This window comes from Oncorhynchus gorbuscha, linkage group LG06, assembly GCF_021184085.1.
Source record: "Oncorhynchus gorbuscha isolate QuinsamMale2020 ecotype Even-year linkage group LG06, OgorEven_v1.0, whole genome shotgun sequence".
NCBI classification, from domain to species: domain Eukaryota; kingdom Metazoa; phylum Chordata; class Actinopteri; order Salmoniformes; family Salmonidae; genus Oncorhynchus; species Oncorhynchus gorbuscha.
This window is the reverse complement of record NC_060178.1, coordinates 68,390,934-68,413,175: the sequence shown is the minus strand read 5'-3', so window position 1 is coordinate 68,413,175 and position 22,242 is coordinate 68,390,934. Positions and strand designations below refer to the sequence as shown.

The 22,242-nt window shown below is 42.8% G+C and overlaps 1 protein-coding gene across 1 annotated transcript; it reads left to right on the top strand.

The window, feature by feature from the left end:
• The first annotated feature begins 15,727 nt into the window (after positions 1–15,727).
• LOC124038264 (serine/threonine-protein phosphatase 2A 55 kDa regulatory subunit B delta isoform) lies at positions 15,728–21,980 on the top strand. The gene is made up of 10 exons (XM_046353902.1): positions 15,728–15,907; positions 16,073–16,147; positions 17,652–17,749; positions 18,416–18,581; positions 18,663–18,775; positions 18,888–19,065; positions 19,216–19,380; positions 19,491–19,660; positions 20,138–20,229; positions 20,326–21,980. Exons 1-10 carry the CDS (start codon positions 15,901–15,903, stop codon positions 20,603–20,605), a joined length of 1,344 nt encoding a protein of 447 aa, XP_046209858.1. The 5' UTR covers positions 15,728–15,900; the 3' UTR covers positions 20,606–21,980.
• The last annotated feature ends 262 nt before the right edge of the window (positions 21,981–22,242 follow it).

Sequence of the window (22,242 nt, the reverse complement as noted above, 5' to 3'; positions counted from 1 at the left end):
GACCAGTTTAGTACCTGGTGCATCAACATTTGTTGGTTCGATTACAGGCTCAAAATGGCCAGAAACAAAGACCTTTCTTCTGAAACTGTCACGTTCTGACCTTAGTTCCTTTGTGATGTCTTTGTTTTAGTATGGTCAGGGCTTGAGTTTGGTGGGCAGTCTCTGTTCTTTTTTCTATGATTTGGTATTTCTGTGTTTGGCCTGGTATGGTTCTCAATCAGAGGCAGCTGTCAATCGTTGTCCCTGATTGAGAACCATACTTAGGCAGCCTGTTTTCACCCTTGGCTACGGGGAGAATCCAGCCAGGTAGGGTTGTGCAGGCTCGGTGCGCGAGACCTCCAGTGTGCCTCCACGGTCCGGCCTATCCGGTGCCTCCTCCACGCACCAGGCCTCTGGTGGCAGCCCCCCGCACCAGGTTGTCTCTCCGTTTCCTCCCTGCAGGTGCTACCGCCTGTCCAGCGCTGCCAGAGTCTCCCATCCTGAGCTGCCAGTCTCCCGTCCTGAGCTGCCAGAGTCGCCCGTCAGTCCTGAGCTGCCAGAGTCGCCCGTCAGTCCTGAGCTGCCAGAGTCGCCCGTCAGTCCTGAGCTGCCAGAGTCGCCCGTCTGTCCTGAGCTGCCAGAGTCGCCCGTCTGTCCTGAGCTGCCAGAGTCGCCCGTCTGTCCTGAGCTGCCAGAGTCGCCCGTCTGTCCTGAGCTGCCAGAGTCGCCCGTCTGTCCTGAGCTGCCAGAGTCGCCCGTCTGTCCTGAGCTGCCAGAGTCGCCCGTCTGTCCTGAGCTGCCAGAGTCGTCCGTCTGTCCTGAGCTGCCAGAGCCGCATGCCAGTCAGGAGCTGCCAGAGCCGCCGGTCAGTCAGGAGCTGCCAGAGCCGTCCGTTACTCCGAAGCTGCCGGAATCGCCCGTCACTCCGGCGCTGCCGGAATCGCCCTTCACTCCGGTGCTGCCGGAGTCTCCCGCCTATTCGGGACCTGTTGTTAGGGTCCCCAGTCCGAGGTTGGCAGCGAGGGTCGCCGCTCGAAAGGCGCCATGGAGACGGGTTAAGAGGCAGACAAAGACTATGGTGGAGTGGGGTCCACATCACGCGCCAGAGCCGCCACTGCGGACAGATGCCCTCCCAGACACTCCCCTATAGGTTCAGGTTTTGCGGCCGGAGTCTGCACCTTTGGGGGTACTGTGACATTCTGACCATAGGGGAATAGTTACAGGGGAGAGGAGGGGGATGAATGAGCCAATTGCAAACTGGGGATTATTAGGTGACCGTGATGGTTTGGGGGCCAGATTGGGAATTTAGCCAGGACACCGGGGTTAACACTCCTACTCTTACGATAAGTGCCATGGGATCTTGAATGATCTAAGAGAGTCAGGACACCCATTTAACGTCCCATCCGAAAGACAGCACCCAACACAGTGTCCCCAATCACTGCCATGGGGCATTGGGATATTTTTTTAGACCAGAGGAAAGAGTGCCTCCAACACCACTTTCAGCAGCATCCAGGAACTGACCAAGAACAACCCTGCTTAGCTTCAGAAGCAAGCCAGCAGTAGTATGCAGTGTGGTATTAACATTAACAACAGTAGCATTAACATTAACAATGTCTACACGGTATTTCTGATCAATTTTATGTTATTTTAATGGACAAAAAATTTGCTTTTCTTTCAAAAACATGGACAGTTCTAAATGACCCCAAACTTTTGAACTGTAGTGTACATTTTAAGTATGGGTGGTCCATGGGAGTTGAACACACTATCCTGATGTAGCAAGTGCCATTCTCTACCAACTGAGCTAAAGAAGACCACTGATTCAAATAAATAAATAAATAAACAAACAAACAGAATATTATCTTACAAGCTGTTATAGCGACCCATAGGGCTCTTTAGTAGGTCTGCAGTAAGGACAGTGTTGAAGGCAATACATATATTTACTCTGCCGTCAAGGCCAATTTAACAAGCCAGACCAATATCAAATCCTCAGGCCTCACATATTTCTCAGTTTCTCCTCTCTGCTTGCAAGAGGAGAGTAGAAAAAAACAACAATAGAGAAATAATATGAAAAGCACAGAAGCCAAATAAGAGTCAGTACTGAACAATTGATTGTGTTTGTCTTTGCTGTTGTATGTAAAGACCAAGGGTTGGACAGAGCTCATGCCCATGAGCTGACCAGACAGGTCCAGTCGATTGCGTCTGAGACTGACCAGGAGCAAGGGGGAGTGGTTGGTGGAATGGAGGAATGGGATACAGTGAATACAGAAAGTTTAATTTATCTCTGTGATACTATATCGTGTGTTTTCATTTAGCTGCTCAAGTGACCAGAGGCTTCTTCACTGGGGCACAAAACACTGAATATTGTATACATTAGCCTCCACAAGTATTCCGTTAGTCTCTCTCGACAAACATTCATACACATCTAGCTTGAGATTTTTCATGGCTCATTAAAGCATACCAAGGTGGTTTAACATGATGGTTAAATTTGACTTGATACTGATCACATGTTTTTTTTCTAATTGCACAACTGTATGGTTTAGTCAATAAATGAAAGTATGTTATGAGGCATGGTTGCATTAATAGATAATAGAAACATCTACCTAAGGGAATCATATGTGTATACAGTCATGTAGTATGAAAAGATACCCACTGACGGCTATGGAGTGAGACAATGTTGTTGCTGAGGGGCCTAAGTAACACACAGTAAGCTGTGTTCTAAGAGAAAAACAATGTCTCACCTTTATTGTGAGTGTGCCAGTAATGAGGCATATTGTTCTGGGGAAAATGGCAACTTCTCCTGAGGCGCCATGTCTACTGAATGTGGCCCTGATCCTTGATAAAACAGAAGGCTCACCAATCAATCTCTCTAGGTTGCCCACAGCCAGAGAATGCCCCGATGCCACATGTTTGCCTTGCATCATAGTAACAATTTAACACACAGACAGCAGAGTAACCATCCTCAAGCAGCCTCCAGCTTTCCTATAATTAATTCCCAAAGGCATGGGGAACTATCGAAGTCAACTATCAAATAGTTAATGGAGGCATGGAAAAAACTCAATACCTCTCGTTATACCTTACAGAGGTGAAGGAACCCCATATGCACGCAGACATATGCACGCACACACACACACACATGAACACACACAGACACATAGGCTTTGGAAAAATGAAACCCTGGACTATTATAGTAAACATTATTGCTGCCTTGTATGAAGATGTGAAATTGGTGTTTTTAATTTATATGCCCATCAAATGAGTGGAGATTTTTGAGTGAAGAAATACATTTAAATAACTTAGAATAATGTATCCAAATGTCCACTAGATGTCCCTTGTGCACCATGTAACACTGTAGGCTATATCTCTCCAAAGTGGGACTCAAATTAATAACATGTTTTGTTTTGATAGGCTTAAAGTAACTGTTCAGTTAAAATATTATGTTTAAAAGCTCATAATCTGTCAACCCTCATTCTATTAATATATTTTATATTACCAACTGGGGTGATTTTGACCCCAATAAAAAACTATGGGAAAAGCAAAAATTATAGAAAAATCTAAAATTAATTCTTATCAAAACGTCATTAGACATGTAAATAATGTTATCAAAAAAAGAACAAATCAGAATGTTGTTTTAGCAAATATACAGTTAAATTGCATATTCTGTAAAACTAAAATAGAAATGTTTTCCTTAAATAATGTGCATCTTTTTTCCAAAGTAGGATCCACACTAGTACTAAAGAGCGGAAATTATTATTATTGTATTATTTTTATTGTCACATACACCGGATAGATGCAGTGAAATGTACCATCATTTGATTGTAGTATCATTTAATTTTTAGAATGTTAAAGTCAATTTCAATTTTATCTTTATTTATGTGGTACAAACGACTGTCATTTAAAGGGGCGGTGCACTAAAGTTTTAAATATACTTCATTTTATTGACATTCATCCTGAAAGAGAATGACCAAAAATATGGATTTGTTTTCTTTATTTAGTTTCCCTAAAACCAACATTAGCATTGCTGCTAGTGAAACAATGGGAGTGGTAGGGCCTATGTCAGGAGGCTTCAAAATGCATGTGCAAATCTTCAAAGTTACTTCAAAGCAAATGTGGTAGCAAACCAAATACCATATCAACTTGCACATATGGAATATTGGAGGATATTATAGGACATCTGGTATTTAAATAACATTTTCTGTATAATAACTATTTTTCAGAGAATAAATACAGCACAATGTGTTTATTCAGAGGGAAGCTGGTTTCTGTATTGTAGTTCTACCAAGTATTTATACCACTGACAGACTTGTATTCATTTTTTTGACCTCAACTAAGCATGTACAGTAGCAGTTAATAGTTTGGACACAACTACTCATTCAAAATGCTTTCTTTATTTTTACTATTTTCTACATTGTAGAATAATAGTGAAGACATCAAAACTATGAAATAACACATATGGAATCATGTAGGAATCAAAAAGGTGTTAAACAATTCCAAATATATTTCAGATTTTAGATTCTTCAAAGTAGCCACCCTTTGCCTTGATATAAGCTATACACAATCTTGGCATTCTCTCAACCAGCTTCATGAGGAATGTTTTTCCAACAGTTTTGAAGGAGTTCCCACATATGCTGTGCACTTGGCTGCTTACCCTTCACTCTGCGGTCTGACTCATTCCAAACCATCACAATTGGGTTGAGGTGGGGTGATTGTGGAGGCCAGGTCATCTAATGCAGCACTACATCACCCTCCTTCTTGGTCAAATAGCACTTACACACCCTGGAGGTGTTTTGGGTCATTGTCCTGTTGGAAATGAAATGATAGTCCTACTAAGCGCAAACAAGATGGGATGTCGTATCGCTGCAGAATACTGTGGTAGCCATGATGGTTAAGTGTGCCTTGAAATCTAAATAAATCCCCAACAGTGTCACCAGCAAACCACCTCGACAAAATCACACCTCCTCCTCCAAGCTTCACGGTGGGAACCACACGTGTGGAGATCATCCGTTCACCTACTCTGCATCTCACAAAGACACGGCGGTTGGAACCAAAAATCTCAAATATGGACTCATCAGACCAAAGGACAGGTTTCCACCAGTCTAATGTCCATTGCTTGTGTTTCTTGGCCCAAGCGATACTCTTCTTTTATTGGTGTCCTTTAGTAGTCGATTCTTTGCAGAAATTCGACCATGGAGGCCTGATTTACGCAGTCTCCTCCGAACAGTTGATTTTGAGATGTGTCTGGTTACTTGAACTCTGTGAAGCATTTATTTAGGCTGTAATCTGAGGAGCAGTTAACGCTAATGAACTTATCCTCTGCAACAGCAGTAACTCTGGGTCATCCTTTCCTGTGGCGCTCACCATGAGAATGAGTTTCATCATAGCGCTTGATGGTTTTTGCATCTGCACTTGAACAAACGTTCAAAGTTCTTGAAATTTTCCGGATTGTCTGACTTTCATTTCTTAAAGTCATGATGGACTGTCATTTCTCTTTGATTGTTTTTTATTTATTTATTATTATTTTTGTTTGAATTTTACCCCCTTTTCTCCTCAATTCCGTGGTATCACTACAATTCCCATACAGGCTCGGGAGAGACGAAGGTCGAAAGCCATGCGTCCTCCGAAACACAACCCAACCAAGCCACACTACTTCTTTAACACAGCGCGCATCCAAACCGGAAGCCAGTCGGAGGAAACACCGTGCACCTGGCGACCTGGTTAGCGTGCACTGCACTCGGCCCGCCACAGGAGTCCTCTCTTTGCTTATTTGAGCTGTTCTTGCCATAATATGGACTTGGTCTTTTACCAAATAGGGCTATCTTCTGTATAGCAACCCTACCTTGTCACAACACAACTGATTGGCTCAAACTCATTGAGAAGGAAATAAATTCTACAAATTAACTTTTAACAAGGCACACCTGTTAATTGAAATGCATTCTAGGTGACGACCTCATGAAGCTGGTTGAGAGAATGCCAAGAGTTTGCAAAGATGTCATCAAGGTAAAGATTGGCTGCATTGAAGAATCTCAAATATAAAATATATTTTGATTTGTTTAACACTTTTTTGGTTACTACATTATTCCATATGTGTTATTTAATAGTTTTGATGTATTTACTATTATTATACAATGTAGAAAATAGTACAAATAAAGAAAAAACATTGAATGAGTAGGTCTGTCCAAACCTTTGACTGGTACTATACATATTTATTTTCAAAGTGAGTGGTGAGAAGAGATTCGTCCAGCCCATTTGGGTATCTCACTACATCCCCATATGCCATGTCTTGAAATATGCAGACATACAGATTACAAGTTTGCATTGTAATACTTCTGGCAGCCAACTTTCTAGCTCCACCCATAACTATTGGACATTATTGAGTCATTGTTAGTTAACACTTAAAACATTACTCTGCCATTGTGCTGTAGAAGTTGTGGATTTTGTCTCTTCTGTAATACATGTTGTACATTAGTTTACACTGGATTTAGCGTACATTTTAGTTAACTGTATTTTCGTTAGTTATGCTCCAACATTTTCTCCATCTTGTACCAACATCAGTTATTTTTAAGACTTGGTTCCAATAGTTTATATTCTAACAGATTGTCAGTTGGATATGATCTCTACAAGGTTTTGTATATCTTACCTGTCATATGAACATCCTTCTGTGACTCAAATAAGATTCCCTAAAGTTTAATCTGATGTCCATAAGATTTCAAATTGAAATGTTAAGATATTTAACTTTTAAGTTGCATGTATTTGAAAATATCTACATTGGTCAGTCCAAAATTGCTTTTTAATTATGTCATGGAAATAAAAGTATTTCCTGTTACTAAGTCATTTACGATTTCCATGCCTTTAGTTTTCCAAGGATTGTTCCATAGGATTGTTTTAGGGAGGGATATTGGTTCCTGTAGAATACACTAGTGTGGTGTATAGTATATACAAATGTATGTGGACACACCTTCAAATTAGTGGATTTGGCCATTTCAGCCACACCCGTTGCTAACAGGTGTATAAAATCGAGCAAATAGCCATGCAATCTCCATTGATAAACATTGGCAGTAGAATGGCCTTATTGAAGACCTCAGTGACATTCAGCATGGCACCGTCATGTCACATCCTGATGTTTCACCTGTCTTGTGCTTCTCTCCACAACCCACCAGGTGTCTCCCATTTTCCCCTGTGTAATTATACCTGCGTTTTCTGTTGATCTGTTCCCAGTTTGTCTTGTCAAGTCTTACCAGCGTGTTTTCCAGTATATCTAGGTTCTGTTTTCTAGTCCTCTCGGTTCTGACCATTCTACCTGCTCTGAACCTGCCTGCCATTCTGTCCCATATTGAAGCTGTCTTGGATTACTGACCCCTGCCTGCCCTGGACCTGCCATTTGCCTGCCTTCTGTTTTGTAATAAACATCTGAGAATCAAACTGTCTGCTTCCTGTGTCTGCATCTGGGTCTTATCCTGAGTTATGTTGGTCATAGGATGCCACCTTTCCAACAAATCAATTCATCAAAATTCTGCCGTGCTAGAGTTGTCACGATCAACCGTTGTTATTGTGCACTGGATACGTCTAGGAGCAACAACGGCTCAGCCACGGAGTGGTAGGCCACACAAGCTCACAGAATGGGACCGACAGGTGCTGAAGCGCGTAGCGTGTAAAAATCATCTGTCCTCAGTTGCGGCATATGAACAGTACGAACCTGTGTCACTACCAAAATCTAATGGTTTTAAATGACTGTTTTGTATTCTCTGGAAACTCACTTGTAGAATTTTCTTGCAGTAGGTCTCCTAAAAAAGAGAGGCCGTGCAAGGTTATTAAACCGAGGTGCCTAGTTATTCTTCTTTTGTTGATATCATGTAACATGCAACCTGGCCCTGATATGCAATGTCTCCAAACCGACTCTGAATTTAAATCTAACTCTGGTTTTGGTATTTTAAATGTACGCAGCCTGTTGTTTAAAATTGATGGGGTTAGGATTTGGGCTAAATCAACTGATGCTGATGTAATTGTGTTTTCTGAAACCTGGCTCAGCAAGCCTGTTCTTGATAAGGATATTTGTATAAATGCTTACAATGTGTATCGCACTAATCGAGTTAAGGTGGGGGTGTGGCTATATATGTAAAGACTAAATTCCTTTTAAGTGTGGCAAAGTCTGAAACTGCCGAGCCAATCGGGGCAAGGAAACCTCTCGAGCCAGCTTAGCCACCCCTGGTTCCATCGGTGGCGGCCCCCAAGTCTGATGTCACCATCAACAAAACAAAACCCTAAAAAACTCCCTGATGCTTCTTGTAATGGTAGTAGCTTTCTGTAAGACCCAACGCAGCAGATGAGAAGCAGGTACAGGGAGTGAACCATTTAATACAGACGGACATGCAAAGGAACAGGGACAGCATCTGGACCTGGACAACACCCTGTCGTTCTCAACTAACATCGAGGCGGTGGCCCGTTCCTGTAGGTTCATGCTCTACAACATCCGCAGAGTACGACCCTGCCTCACACAGGAAGCGGCGCAGGTCCTAATCCAGGCACTTGTCATCTCCCGTCTGGATTACTGCAACTCGCTGTTGGCTGGGCTCCCTGCCTGTGCCATTAAACCCCTACAACTCATCCAGAACGCCGCAGCCCGTCTAGTGTTCAACCTTCCCAAGTTCTCTCACGTCACCCCGCTCCTCCGCTCTCTCCACTGGCTTCCAGTTGAAGCTCGCATCCGCTACAAGACCATGGTGCTTGCCTACGGAGCTGTGAGGGGAACGGCACCTCAGTACCTCCAGGCTCTGATCAGGCCCTACACCCAAATAAGGGCACTGCGTTCATCCACCTCTGGCCTGCTTGCCTCCCTACCATTGAGGAAGTACAGTTCCCGCTCAGCCCAGTCAAAACTGTTCGCTGCTCTGGCTCCCCAATGGTGGAACAAACTCCCTCACGACGCCAGGACAGCGGAGTCAATCACCACCTTCCGGAGACACCTGAAACCCCACCTCTTTAAGGAATACTTAGGATAGGATAAAGTAATCCTTCTCACCCCTCCCTCCCCCCCTTAAAATATTTAGATGCACTATTACATTTACATTTACATTTACATTTAAGTCATTTAGCAGACGCTCTTATCCAGAGCGACTTACAAATTGGTGCATTCACCTTATGACATCCAGTGGAACAGCCACTTTACAATAGTGCATCTACATATTTTAAGGGGGGGGTGAGAAGGATTACTTTTGTAATCCTATCACTATTGTAAAGTGGCTGTTCCACTGGATGTCATAAGGTGAATGCACCAATTTGTAAGTCGCTCTGGATAAGAGCGTCTGCTAAATGCCTTAAATGTAAATGTAATAAACACGACACGACAAACAATGCTACTACAGGGAACAACACAGAGGAACAGAACTATATGCAGGGGCAATAAACAAAGTGAGAGAGTCCAGGTGAGTTCAATGAGCGCAGCTGCGCATAATGATGGTAACAGGTGCGTATGATGACGGGTACCCTGGCACCCTCCAGCGCCAGGGAGGGAGAGCGGGAGCATGGGTGACACTAACAATAAAAATTAAGCTGAAGTTGGGATTTTACGTTAGAAATAAGGCCTGTTTTTCTTTTGAAGCCAGAAGAAGGCTAGTATCAGCGACATTTATGCCTATACTAGACTATGGGGTATTTTATATATGAATGCTTCCGCTCAGCATTTGAGATCAATTGACACCCTTTACCATGGAGCATTGAGATTTATTTTAAACTACAAAACCCTTATGAACCACTGCACTTTATATACCAGGGTTGGCTGGCCTTCTCCAGTCAATCATAGGCTCAGTCACTGGTATAATTTTATTTACAAAGACATTTTGCCATTTTATTTGTGCATTTTTAACATGTCCGCATATGTGATTCCCACTGTGAAGCATGGAGAAGGAGGTGTAATGGTGTGCGGGTGCTTTGCTGGTGACACTGTCAGTGATTTATTTAGAATTCAAGGCACATTTAACCAGCATGGCTACCACAGCATTCTGCAGCAATACGCTATCCCCTCTGGTCTGCGATTACTGGGACTATCATTCATTTTTCAACAGGACAATAACCCAACACACCTAGGAGAGTGATGGAGTGCTGATTCAGATTACCTGTCCTCCACAATCTCCCGACCTCAACCCAATTGAGATGGTTTGGGATGAGTTGGACCGTAGAGTGAAGGATAAGCAGCCAACAAGTGCTCGGCATACAGTTGAAGTCGGAAATGTACATAGACCTTAGCCAAATTAGGTAAATAAGGTTTAACTTGGGTCAAACGTTTCGAGTAGCCTTCCACAAGCTTCCCACAATGAGTTGGGTGAATTTTGGCCCATTCCTCCTGACAGAGCTGGTGTAACTGAGTCAGGTTTGTAGGCCTCCTTGCTCGCACGCACACGCTTTTTCAGTTCTGCCGTCAAATTTTCTCTAGGATTGAGGTCAGGGCTTTGTGATGACAACTCCAATACCTTGACTTTGTTGTCCTTAGGCCATTTTGCTACAACTTTGGAAGTATGCTTGGGGTCATTGTACATTTGGAAGACAAATTTGCGACCAAGCTTTAACATCCTGACTGATGTCTTGATATTTTGCTTCAATATATCCACATAATTTCCTGCCTCATGATTCCATATATTTTATAAAGTACACCAGTCCCTCCTGCAGCAAAGCACCCCCACAACATCATGCTGCCTCCCCCGTGCTTCACGGTTGGGATGGTATTCTTCGGCTTGCAAGCCTCCCCCTTTTTCCTCCAAACATAATGATGGTCATTATGGACAAACAGTTATATTTATGTTTCATCAGACCAGAGGACATTTCTCCAAAAAGTGTGTTCTTTGTCCCCATGTGCAGTTGCAAACCATAGTCTGGCTTTCCTATGGCGGTTTTGGAGCAGTGGTTTCATCCTTGCTGAGTGGCATTTCAGGTTATGTCGATAGAGAACTTGTTTTACTGTGGCTATAGATACTTTTGCATATGTTTCCTCCAGCATCTGCACATGGTCCTTTGCTGTTGTTCTGGGATTGATTTGCACTTTTCGCACCAAAGTACGTTCATCTCTAGGAGAGAGAACGCTTCTCCTTCCTGAGCGGTATGACGGCTGCGTGGTCCCATGGTGTTTATACTTGCGTACTATTGTTTGTACAGATGAACATGGTACCTTTAGGTGTTAGGAAATTGCTCCCATGGATGAACCAGACCGCCATAAAAAAAAGCCAGACTATGGTTTGCAACTGCACATGGGGATTGCTTCTGGCGCCGACAGAGATGGCCGCCTCGCTTCGCGTTCCTAGGAAACTATGCAGTGTTTGATTTTTACGTGTTATTTCTTACATTGGTACCCCAGGTAATCTTAGGCTTCATTACATACAGTTGGGAAGAACTACTGAATATTAGAGCAACGTCAACTCACCATCAGTACGACCAGGTATATGACTTCCGCGAAGCGGATCCGGTGTTCTGCCTTCCACCCAGGACAACGGAATGGATCCCAGCCTGCGACCCAAAACAACGACGTCGTAAAAGAGGCAAACGAAGCGGTATTCTGGTCAGGCTCCGGAGACGGGCACATCGTGCACCACTCCCTAGCATACTACTCGCCAATGTCCAGTCTCTTGACAACAAGGTTGATGAAATCCGAGCAAGGGTAGTATTCCAGAGAGACATCAGAGACTTGCTTCACGGAAAGAGAGACGCTAACGGAATCGGTGCAGCCAGCTGGTTTCTTCACGCATCGCGCCAACAGAAACAAACATCCTTCTAGTAAGAAGAGGGGCGGGAGCGTAAGCCTTATGATTAACGAGACGTGGTGTGATCACAACAACATACAGGAACTCAAGTCCTTCTCTTCACCTGACTTAGAATTCCTCACAATCTACCAAGGGAATTATCTTCGATTATAATTACAGCCGTATATATTCTCCCCCAATCAGACACATCGATGGCCCTGAACGAACATTATTTGACTCTTTGCAAACTGGAAACCACATATCCTGAGCTGCATTCATTGTAGCTGGCGATTTTAACAAGGCTAATCTGAAAACAAGACTCCCCAAATTGTATCAGCATATCGATTGCGCAACCAGGGCTGGTAAAAACTTGGATCATTGCTATTCTAACTTCCGCGACGCATATAAGGCCCTCCCCCACCCTGCTTTCGGAAAAGCTGACCACGACTCAATTTTGTTTGCTCCCTGCCTACAGACAGAAACTAAAACAAGAAGCTCCCGCGCTCAGGTCTGTTCAACGCTGGTCCGAACAATCTGATTCCATGCTTCAAAACTGCTTCGATCACGTGGATTGGGATATGTTCCGCATTGCTTCCAACAACAACATTGACGAATACGCTGATTCGGTGAGCCAGTTCATTAGAAAGTGCATTGACGATGTCGTTCCCATAGTAACGGTTAAAAGATTCCCAAAACAGAAACCGTGGATTGATGACAGCATTCGGGTGAAACTGAAGGAGCTAACCACTGCTTTTAACCAGGGCAAAGTGACCGGAAACATGACCAAATACAAACAGTGTAGCTATTCCCTCAGCAAGGCAATCAAACAAGCTAAGCGTCAGTATAGAGACAAAGTAGAGTCACAATTCAACAGACACAAGAGGTATGTGGCAGGGTTTACAGTCAATCACAGATTACAAAAAGAAAACCAGCCCCGTCACGGACCAGGATGTCTTTCTCCCAGGCAGACTAAATAACTTTTTTGCCCGCTTTGAGGACAATACAGCGCCACTGACACGGCCCGCAACCAAAACCTGCGGACTCTCCTTCACTGCAGCCGACATGAGTAAAACATTTAAACCTGTAAACCCTTGCAAGGCTGCAGAACCAGACGACATCCCCAGCCGCGTCCTCAGAGCATGCGCAGACCATTTGGCTGGTGTGTTTTCGGACATATTAAATCAATCCCAGTCTGCTGTTCCCAAATGCTTCAAGAGGGCCACCATTGTCCCTGTTCCCAAGAAAGCTAAGGTAACAGAGCTAAACGACTACCTCCCCGTAGCACTCACTTCCGTCATCATGAAGTGCTTTGAGAGACTAGTCAAGGACCATATCACCTCCACCCTACCTGACACCCTAGACCGACTCCAATTTGCTTACAGTCCAAATAGGTCCACAGACAATGCAATCTCAACCACACAGCACACTGCCCTAACCCATCTGGACAAGAGGAATACCTATGTGAGAATGCTGTTCATCGACTACAGATCAGCATTTAACACCATAGTACCCTCCAAGCTCGTCATCAAGCTCGAGACCCTGGGTCTCGACCCCGCCCTGTGCAACTGGGTACTGGACTTCCTGACGGGCCGTCCCCAGGTGGTGAGGGTAGGTAACAACATCTCCACCCCGCTGATCCTCAACACTGGGGACCCACAAGGGTGCGTTCTGAGCCCTCTCCTGTACTCCCTGTTCACCCACGACTGCGTGGCCATGCACACCTCCAACTCAATCATCAAGTTTGCGGATGACACTACAGTGGTAGGCTTGATTACCAACAACTACGAGACGGCCTACAGGGAGGAGGTGAGGGCCCTCGGAGCGTGGTGTCAGGAAAATAACCTCACACTCAACATCAACAAAACAAAGGAGATGATTGTGGACTTCAGGAAACAGCAGAGGGAGCACCCCCCTATCCACATCGATGGGACAGTAGTGGAGAGGGTAGTAAGTTTTAAGTTCCTCGGGGTACACATCACGGACAAACTGAATTGGTCCACCCACACAGACAGCGTCGCGAAGAAGGCGCAGCAGCGCCTCTTCAACCTCAGGAGGCTGAAGAAATTTGGCTCGTCACCAAAAGCACTCACAAACTTCTACAGATGCACAATCGAGAGCATCCTGTCGGGCTGTATCACCGCCTGGTACGGCAACTGCTCCGCCCACAACCGTAAGGCTCTCCAGAGGGTTGTGAGGTCTGCACAACTCATCACCGGGGGCAAACTACCTGCCCTCCAGGACACCTACACCACCCGATGTCACAGGAAGGCCATAAAGATCCTCAAGGACCACAACCACCCGAGCCACTGCCTGTTCTCCCCGCTATCATCCAGAAGGCGAGGTCAGAAAACTCTCCAATAATTTTTGGGAGTGGTTGAAAAACTAGTTTTAATGACTCCAACCTAAGTGTATGTAAACTTCCGACTTGTGACCAATGTTCAATGACTATGTACATACTGTGGGGCAGCATTCTCTAAGAAGCAGGGTTAAGTACAGGGTGGTAGCCGGCTAGTAACAGTGACACTAAAGTTCAGGGCAGGGTACCGGGCCCCTTCTTCATACTGTCTGTGCGGATGGACAGTTTCAGTTTGTCAGTGATGTCCTTTACCGACACTTTTTACTTGAATTGCATTACAAACACTTTTAAAGGTAGGCCTATGTTACATTTCAATGTACAACCATACATTGCACTTTAATTCAATCATCAACATTATTAAAGGTGAGGATCAATCCAGTTTTTCTGTTGTCTCAATGAAGTTGCAAGGAGTAGGGCCGAGCCTAAATGACTCAAACATAGACAAAACTGTCTACAGTTAGGGACGGATGGATGGGAGGATGGAACTGAGTGAGTGGGAAATGGAGTCCATTGAGACAGCAAGAATGAGATGTATATCAGGAGAAGTGCAGTATTATCATAAGAAGACGCATATTTGGATTACGGAGGAGGAATGGAGGGAAAAAGAGAGAAAGAGGGTAACCTTGAATTGGTTAAAAAATTAGGGAAAAAATGAGATGGTTTGTTAGAATAATGGTGGTAGTGGTAAATGTGAACGTGGACTGGAGGGGAAGATTCTCTGTGTTTGTGCTGCTCGTTGTTTGGTGCGATGCAGACAGGGTGTCCCGAATGGAGAAACAGAAGAGTCGTTGTCTGTTTTTTTTTTTTGATGTTGAGTCGTTGCTTGACAAAGTGATGTTAGGATATATCAGTTATCCCGTACAAGCTTTTGTACAGAATACATTACGTTGTTACAAGGTGTCAAGCTTATGGGCATGTGGCAGGAGTGTTTAGGAGGGAGGTTCTTAGGTTTGAGAAGTATGCAAAAGGGTATGAGACAAAGGTATGTGTAACATTAGGGTACGAAGCAGTATGTTTTAATTGTAGGGATGCCCATGGGCCTGGGAATCAAAAATGTCCGGTGACAGAGAGGCAGGTTGAGGTTACCAGGGTTAGAGTAGTGCAGAAGTTACGGCATGCTGAGGCAGTGAATAAAGTTGAAGAAGATGGGTCAAGGGGGAGGGATCCTAAGAGGAATGGTGTGAGTAGTACATCTGTACCAGTGCAAAGGGATAGGCCAACAAGTGATATATGGTTCAGTAAGATTGGGTTTTTCTTGTGTTTTATAGCAATAATTATCAACTGGAACATACAGTAAGTCGCAGAAAATTGAGGTTGTGGTGGCAGCTGCAGACATGTATTTGGTTGTAAGAGATTTGTAGTATGAAGAGTTACAGGGTATGTTGAGTGGTGGTGTCCCATCCTTTCAGGCTGTTGGCCTGAGGTATGACTCAATAGATTTAGTGGAGTAGGGTGGAGGGTTTTAATGCGTGTAGGGCTATGGTAGGGTATTTGTTGGTTTATAAGCGAAGTAAAAGGGAGATATACTCCAGTCTAGCTGGTGTAGGTAATGCAACATTTATTGGATGCCAACCGCCGTTAAAACTCATCAAAGAAGATGGATGGATTGACGGATGGTGGGGGTCTGGATAGATACCTGAAAGATGCTTGGAGGCATGTCGAAATAACGTCATTGTGTCACGCAATGTGCGCCATTTTGGATGGGGGAAAAAAATCACAGACGATTTCCGTGATCTGATCCCGACTCTTCACCTTGCCTGTGGATGTTGACTATTTTTACCCCATGCAAGTTACATTGGTTGAATAAGCAGTGTTCAGTAATAGCCAACTCTGCTAAATGAAACAATGGCAGGTAAGCTACTTTTGCAGCTAGGAAAGGGTCCCCATACACTCACTCGTTGCTGTGTGGCCTGAATGCAAGTTTTAACTTGGCTAGCTAGCGTTAACTGACAACACATCATTTGACTAAATGGGTTGGTGAACTGGCGCTAATTATTCCAATATTGTTGTTATGCAGGAGTTGCCGGTGGAAATGACTTTCAGTGGTGTTTCTCACAAGTGAAGGGGGCAATAGATGAAGATGTTGCGGAAGGTGAGTAGCTAATGGTAGCTAGCTAAACGTTAGCGTTTGAGCTCAAATGTGATACTGTTAGCTAACTTCCGCCAACTACGCCTTTTGACTGACTGTCTTTTCAAGAACAAAGATGTCATGACACTACATGTATATAAGGAGCACTGCTGGGCAACGCGGAGTTTTTTTTTTAACTAACTAACGTTATCTTAGCTGGCTTCTCTTGCTTACGTTCGGCTAGCATTAGCAAGCTAACGGTATAACTACCCAAACAACTGTCCCCAGTAACTTATGTCCCGCACATTTATGTATTATATAATACGATTTAGGCAGTCAAGAGTACGTATTAGATATTGTATTTTTTATAGGCTAGTAAGATAAATATACTGTCGTAAACTAACGAGTCATCTTGCTAGCGTAGTTATTAAGTTAGCTAGTGTGGGTGCGATTTGTCAATGACGTCAAAGGTCTGCGTCGAACATGGCAAGCCGTTTTTTAAAATTGAATTTCTATACATTTTGAAGAATACAAATGTGTTACAAAAATCTATGCGTCCTTCTTAAAAATTCTAACACAAAACATCACAAACAGATAAACACAAGAACAGAAACACTTACAGGGTTTTTACATTCAAATACATTTGAATAGCTTAGTGTATCAATTGATTTCATTGCCTTCATATTGTTACAGAGAATAGTATGCAATGTTGTAAAGTAATTATTTAAATCTACTTTGAAAAATAGTAAATAAATAAAAATATATATATTTTTTTAAATACATGTTATGATGTAATATTTCGCAATAATTATATTCAAATTAATCTCTAACTTTTTGTTATTATTAAAAAACTAAAAGAACCTCACAAGCTTGCAGATGGATGTCCCTACCAAATCTTTTACCCAAGTCCAGCTGAAGATCCACCCAGAACGTAGTCGCATACACACATTGGAAATACAAATGCCCCAAGTGATTCTGGCCCAGATGGACAAAATATACATTTCTCATAAACATTTCTAATATTTACTGATACTATGAGTTGCTTTAAAGAGTGTTTCCCTCACTTTGTTTGAGCACATATTTGTATGATAAAGTACTGGTGCTTTTATGACAACTGTGAACTAGAAGGGAAAAAAACAAGGTCAAATAATTACGTCTGTGATCTGCAGGTCCTTAAGTCGGGGCTCTAAAAACGTTTCCGACTTGGAATTCTGAGTTGGAATGACCGTTCAAAATGATTTCCCCAGTCGGAGCTACTTTTTATCCCAAGTTCCCAGTTGTTTTGAACGCGGCATACATTCTGATAGGGAGAGAGTCACATTTGTGTGTTTCATTATTTCAAAGTAGAGGTAGAAATGCACAAACTGCTCTGTCGACTACATGGCATAGTGTGCACCCATGTTTCACCATTACTGTTTTTTTGTACCAGGTGTCATTTTGCTGATGTGTGTCTGTTATATAAGGATAACCCTTATACACTTAATCATGCTCCAGAATCCAGATTTAATGGTACATGTCCTCCTTTCAGCGGATATCATCTCAACGGTTGAATTCAACCATTCTGGAGAGTTTCTAGCAACTGGAGACAAGGGAGGCAGAGTTGTCATATTTCAACATGAACAGGAGGTGAATTTTGTAATTACCAACTACATATATTTTCATAAACACTAGCTAAGTTTCCATCCAATTGGCGACAGATTGTCATGCAAATATTCTAAATCCGCATTTTCCCAACAGAGAGGATTCCATCAAATTGACTTAAAAGGCTGTGTGTGATGACGTAGTGCACATAAAAATTACTTTTGCGGTTAAATTCCCATGTACAGGTTTGCATCCCATTTTCAACTCTACTGATGGTTTTGTCACAAAAAAAAGTTGTGTTTATAGCGAATGCGCCCACTCTGGTATTGGCACGTGCACTCTACAGCTCGCAGATACTGTGCAGGTATAGCCTAGGCTACATGAGATTATTATTGACAAAAGAGCAAGATTCCACTTCCATTTCTTGCATTTTACCGACACAAAGATCCCACTTTGTCTAGCGTGTTTTGTTGACGTTTGGAAAATTGACCGCCGAATTTGCTGGTTTCGTCAGACCTGTAATGACATTTTTATTTTTTATCTGTCGTTCTTTACTCGTTTAAAAAGGTTGGATGGAAATCTGGTTACTGACATACATGTTGGAGTCAGCTATGATAGGTTGTTATGGAAAGAAATTATGAAAATTCTAATGTTCATATATGTTTAATATCTAAGTTTGACACGCAGTGCACATCTACTTTTCTCTTTCAGTGTAAAAATAGACCACACCTGCGAGGGGAATACAACGTCTATAGCACATTTCAGAGTCACGAACCTGAATTTGACTACTTGAAAAGTTTAGAAATTGAGGAAAAAATTAACAAAATAAGATGGTTACCCCAACAAAACTCTGCTCACTTTCTGCTCTCAACAAATGGTAAGAACATTTTGCTTGAACCTACTAAGCTTTTGGTTAGGTTGTCTTCAGCCTCAACATACACGTTTTTGTTTCATACAGATAAAACTATCAAATTGTGGAAGATCAGTGAACGAGACAAGCGGGCTGAGGGTTACAACTTGAAAGACGAAGATGGACGTCTCAGGGATCCCTTTAGAATTACCTCCCTGCGGGTTGGTTTAGTGTTGCTTAACCTTTAAGATTTCTGAAAACACTGTACAAGAACAAACACACGCAGCATGCTTATCGCTTCCACCTCTGAATAAATCTGTCCTGTGTTTATAGGTACCAGTTCTGATGCCCATGGATCTCATGGTAGAAGCAAGTCCTCGGAGGGTGTTTGCCAACGCTCATACATATCATATTAATTCCATTTCTGTAAATAGCGATCATCAAACGTACCTCTCCGCTGATGACCTAAGAATTAACCTATGGCACTTGGAAATCACTGACAGAAGCTTTAGTATCTTTTGTCTGAAAAGTTATCTGTCCTGAAATCTTCAGCATCATGACTTTTAGATGCAAATGTTTGCTTTGTCCGAACTGCGCTGTATTAGCCTATATGAGCCTTTTAGACTCATTTCAGTTCATTTCCTTAACAGTGTGTTCTCAGACATTGTAGACATCAAGCCTGCCAACATGGAGGAACTGACAGAGGTGATCACAGCTGCTGAGTGCCAACCAAACCAATGCAATGTATTTGTGTACAGCAGTAGCAAAGGCACCATACGCCTCTGTGACATGCGAGCAGCAGCACTCTGCGATAGGCACACTAAGTGTGAGTATCCGTAGAGCCTTGTTCTCTGCATTCTAAATGATGTTCATTCAGAGATAAATGAGCTTTGATTGTCTGTCATTTTGAGTATCTCTCCATGTTTGTGATTGTAGTCTTTGAGGAGCCTGAGGATCCAAGCAGCAGGTCGTTCTTCTCTGAGATCATCTCGTCCATTTCTGACGTGAAGTTCAGTCATAGCGGGCGATACATGATGACACGGGACTACCTCTCTGTCAAGGTGTGGGACCTCAACATGGAGAACAGGCCAGTCGAGACATATCAGGTACCAGGGCTGGGAATTATCAGGGACCTCACAATACAATATCGCTACACTTAGGTGCCAATACGATATGTATTGCAATTCTCACAATTCTATATGTATTGCGATTCGATGTTCCAAACATATTGCTCATCATACGTCTGCTGCATAGAGATGAGAGATACAAAATACATTCCCTATTTAAAAATAAGATGAAGGTCAAATACTGAAGTTTTGGTGCATGTACAGCCAACTAGTGCAAAAATAAAATTGCGATATTGTAAAAAATTATATAAAAAAATAGAATCACGATATGTAACTATCCATTTTTTCCCCCAATCACTGTAAGGTACCTAGCTTGCTCTTCCTAGTGATAACACTACAACTAACACAATTTTCAGTGTGGTTTGCTTACCCACAATTATCGAGTTGGGTATAAGAAAAATAGTTAGAAAGACGCCATTCTTTTCCAAATACACTAATCAACGTTCTCCCGTCCAGGTTCACGAATACCTTCGCAGCAAGCTCTGTTCATTGTATGAAAATGACTGCATCTTTGACAAGTTTGAGTGCTGCTGGAACGGTAGCGACAGGTGAGAACCTAGCACTTTCTCTGTTTAAGGCAATCTGCAACTACTACGTTGTTCTTTGGACAAGTTTTAATTATTAATGTTTCTTTCATTTCTCAGTGCAATCATGACTGGCTCCTACAACAACTTCTTCCGGATGTTTGACCGCAACACCAGGAAGGACATTACACTGGAGGCCTCCAGGGAGAGCAGCAAACCGCGTGGCACACTCAAACCCCGCAAAGTCTCCACTGGAGGCAAGAGGAAGAAAGACGAAATTAGCGTGGACAGCCTGGATTTCAACAAGAAGATCCTGCACACCGCCTGGCACCCCAAAGAAAATGTCATCGCTGTGGCAGCCACCAACAACCTGTACATTTTCCAGGATAAGATCAACTAAAAAAATAATTGGGCTCCATCCTGAGGACAAGGCTTTACTGTTCCTGCGTAGTTAAGCCTAGTGGTTTATCCGTATCAGAAACTAACAGCCCTATCGTCCTCCTGGTGGCACTTTTCTCCTTTTGTTGCCGCAGGAGGTTGATTGGTCTGCCTGTTTTTTTATTTTGAGGTTGATTTTGCCTTGGGTGAATCGGTGCCAGGGCAGAGATCGGACCCGGAGAGCCCACCTTACTTTGAATCAATGGAACGGCACTCCCAAGAGTTCAAACTCTTGAACATTGGTGTTTGTGTTGACATTTTCAGCCTTTATTTCATAATCTAACAACCAAACTATGGAAAGCCCTGAAAATGACCTCTTGTTATTGTTATAACACCCTCTTTTGGGCCTTTCTAAAACATGATATTTCCTGGGTTTTAGGCCTACCTGTTAACATTCCCCCATTGACCATGCATTCAGGCCAAAGCACTTGCAACAGGTCATGAATTTGGAAAGTGGACCTTTTTCTTTTCTCTACCCACTCCCTCCTATCCCCAATTTATCCCCCAGACATGGTAATCTCAATGACTGTATCTATTCAAGTACACCTTTATGGTGTCATCCACTTAATAAAAGTAACTAAAACTACAGCTATGTGTTTTAATATTTAGAACTGTATTAAATCATGTTCTTAACTGCTTTGCATGTTTTTATGTTGTGGAGGTGGAAAAACATTCTGTCACACTGCGGTCTTTTGAGTAGTTCTCTCCAGCCATCTTCAAAGGAACTACTCCGACGTTTCAGAACCACCGTTTGAGACCGATCATGTGCAAGTGTCGAGATATTTATTTGTGTTTCTCTCATTTAAGATCCAGGCTGGAAACGTCATGGGAGGAGATTCAAGACAAAGGGAATCTGCAGCCTTAATACCTACGTCTATCAATGACAGCTACTGGTTATGTCCCCAAATGTTTTACGAACCTTATGTGCATTATTTTTAAATTCTATTTTATAGATTTCTCATTACTGCTGCTATTTGTGGCTGTCTGTGAAAACACTAGGTATATAATTAGTCAGAGAAAGAGTACTGCACACCATACAGCTCTATTGTTATACAGCTTACCTCCAAAACATGGAAAGTTGATGGTTCTTCGTGTAGTAAGAGGACATTCCGACAAGCCTCTTACATGTGCCCTTATATCATTTATTGGGATCAAAAGTGCATACTTTGTTTTCCAAGTTACCAATGCAAAAATGAAGGTTGAATTGACATATGTACTGATAACATTAAAAACAGGAACACTGGTAATAAAGAATTTCTCTGTTTAATAATTAACATGGTGGCAATGTATTCATATGTTTATGTTGACCAAAGTTAAATAAAATCAAATAATGTTAATTTGCATTATGCCTCCATTAATTTAAACAGGTGAAATTAGTCTGATGGCATACTGTAGATGTCTATTCAGTAAGTTGAGGTGTTCAGAGAAAATTGTGGAATGATTTCAAATGCAGCAGGTAGCCTAGCGATTAAGAACTTCGCTGGTTCAAATCCTGAGACTAGGTGAAAAATCTGTCAATGTGCCCTTGAACAAGGCACTTAACCTGAATTGCTCACTCTGGCTAAGAGTGCTAAATAACTCAAACATACATTGTACTTT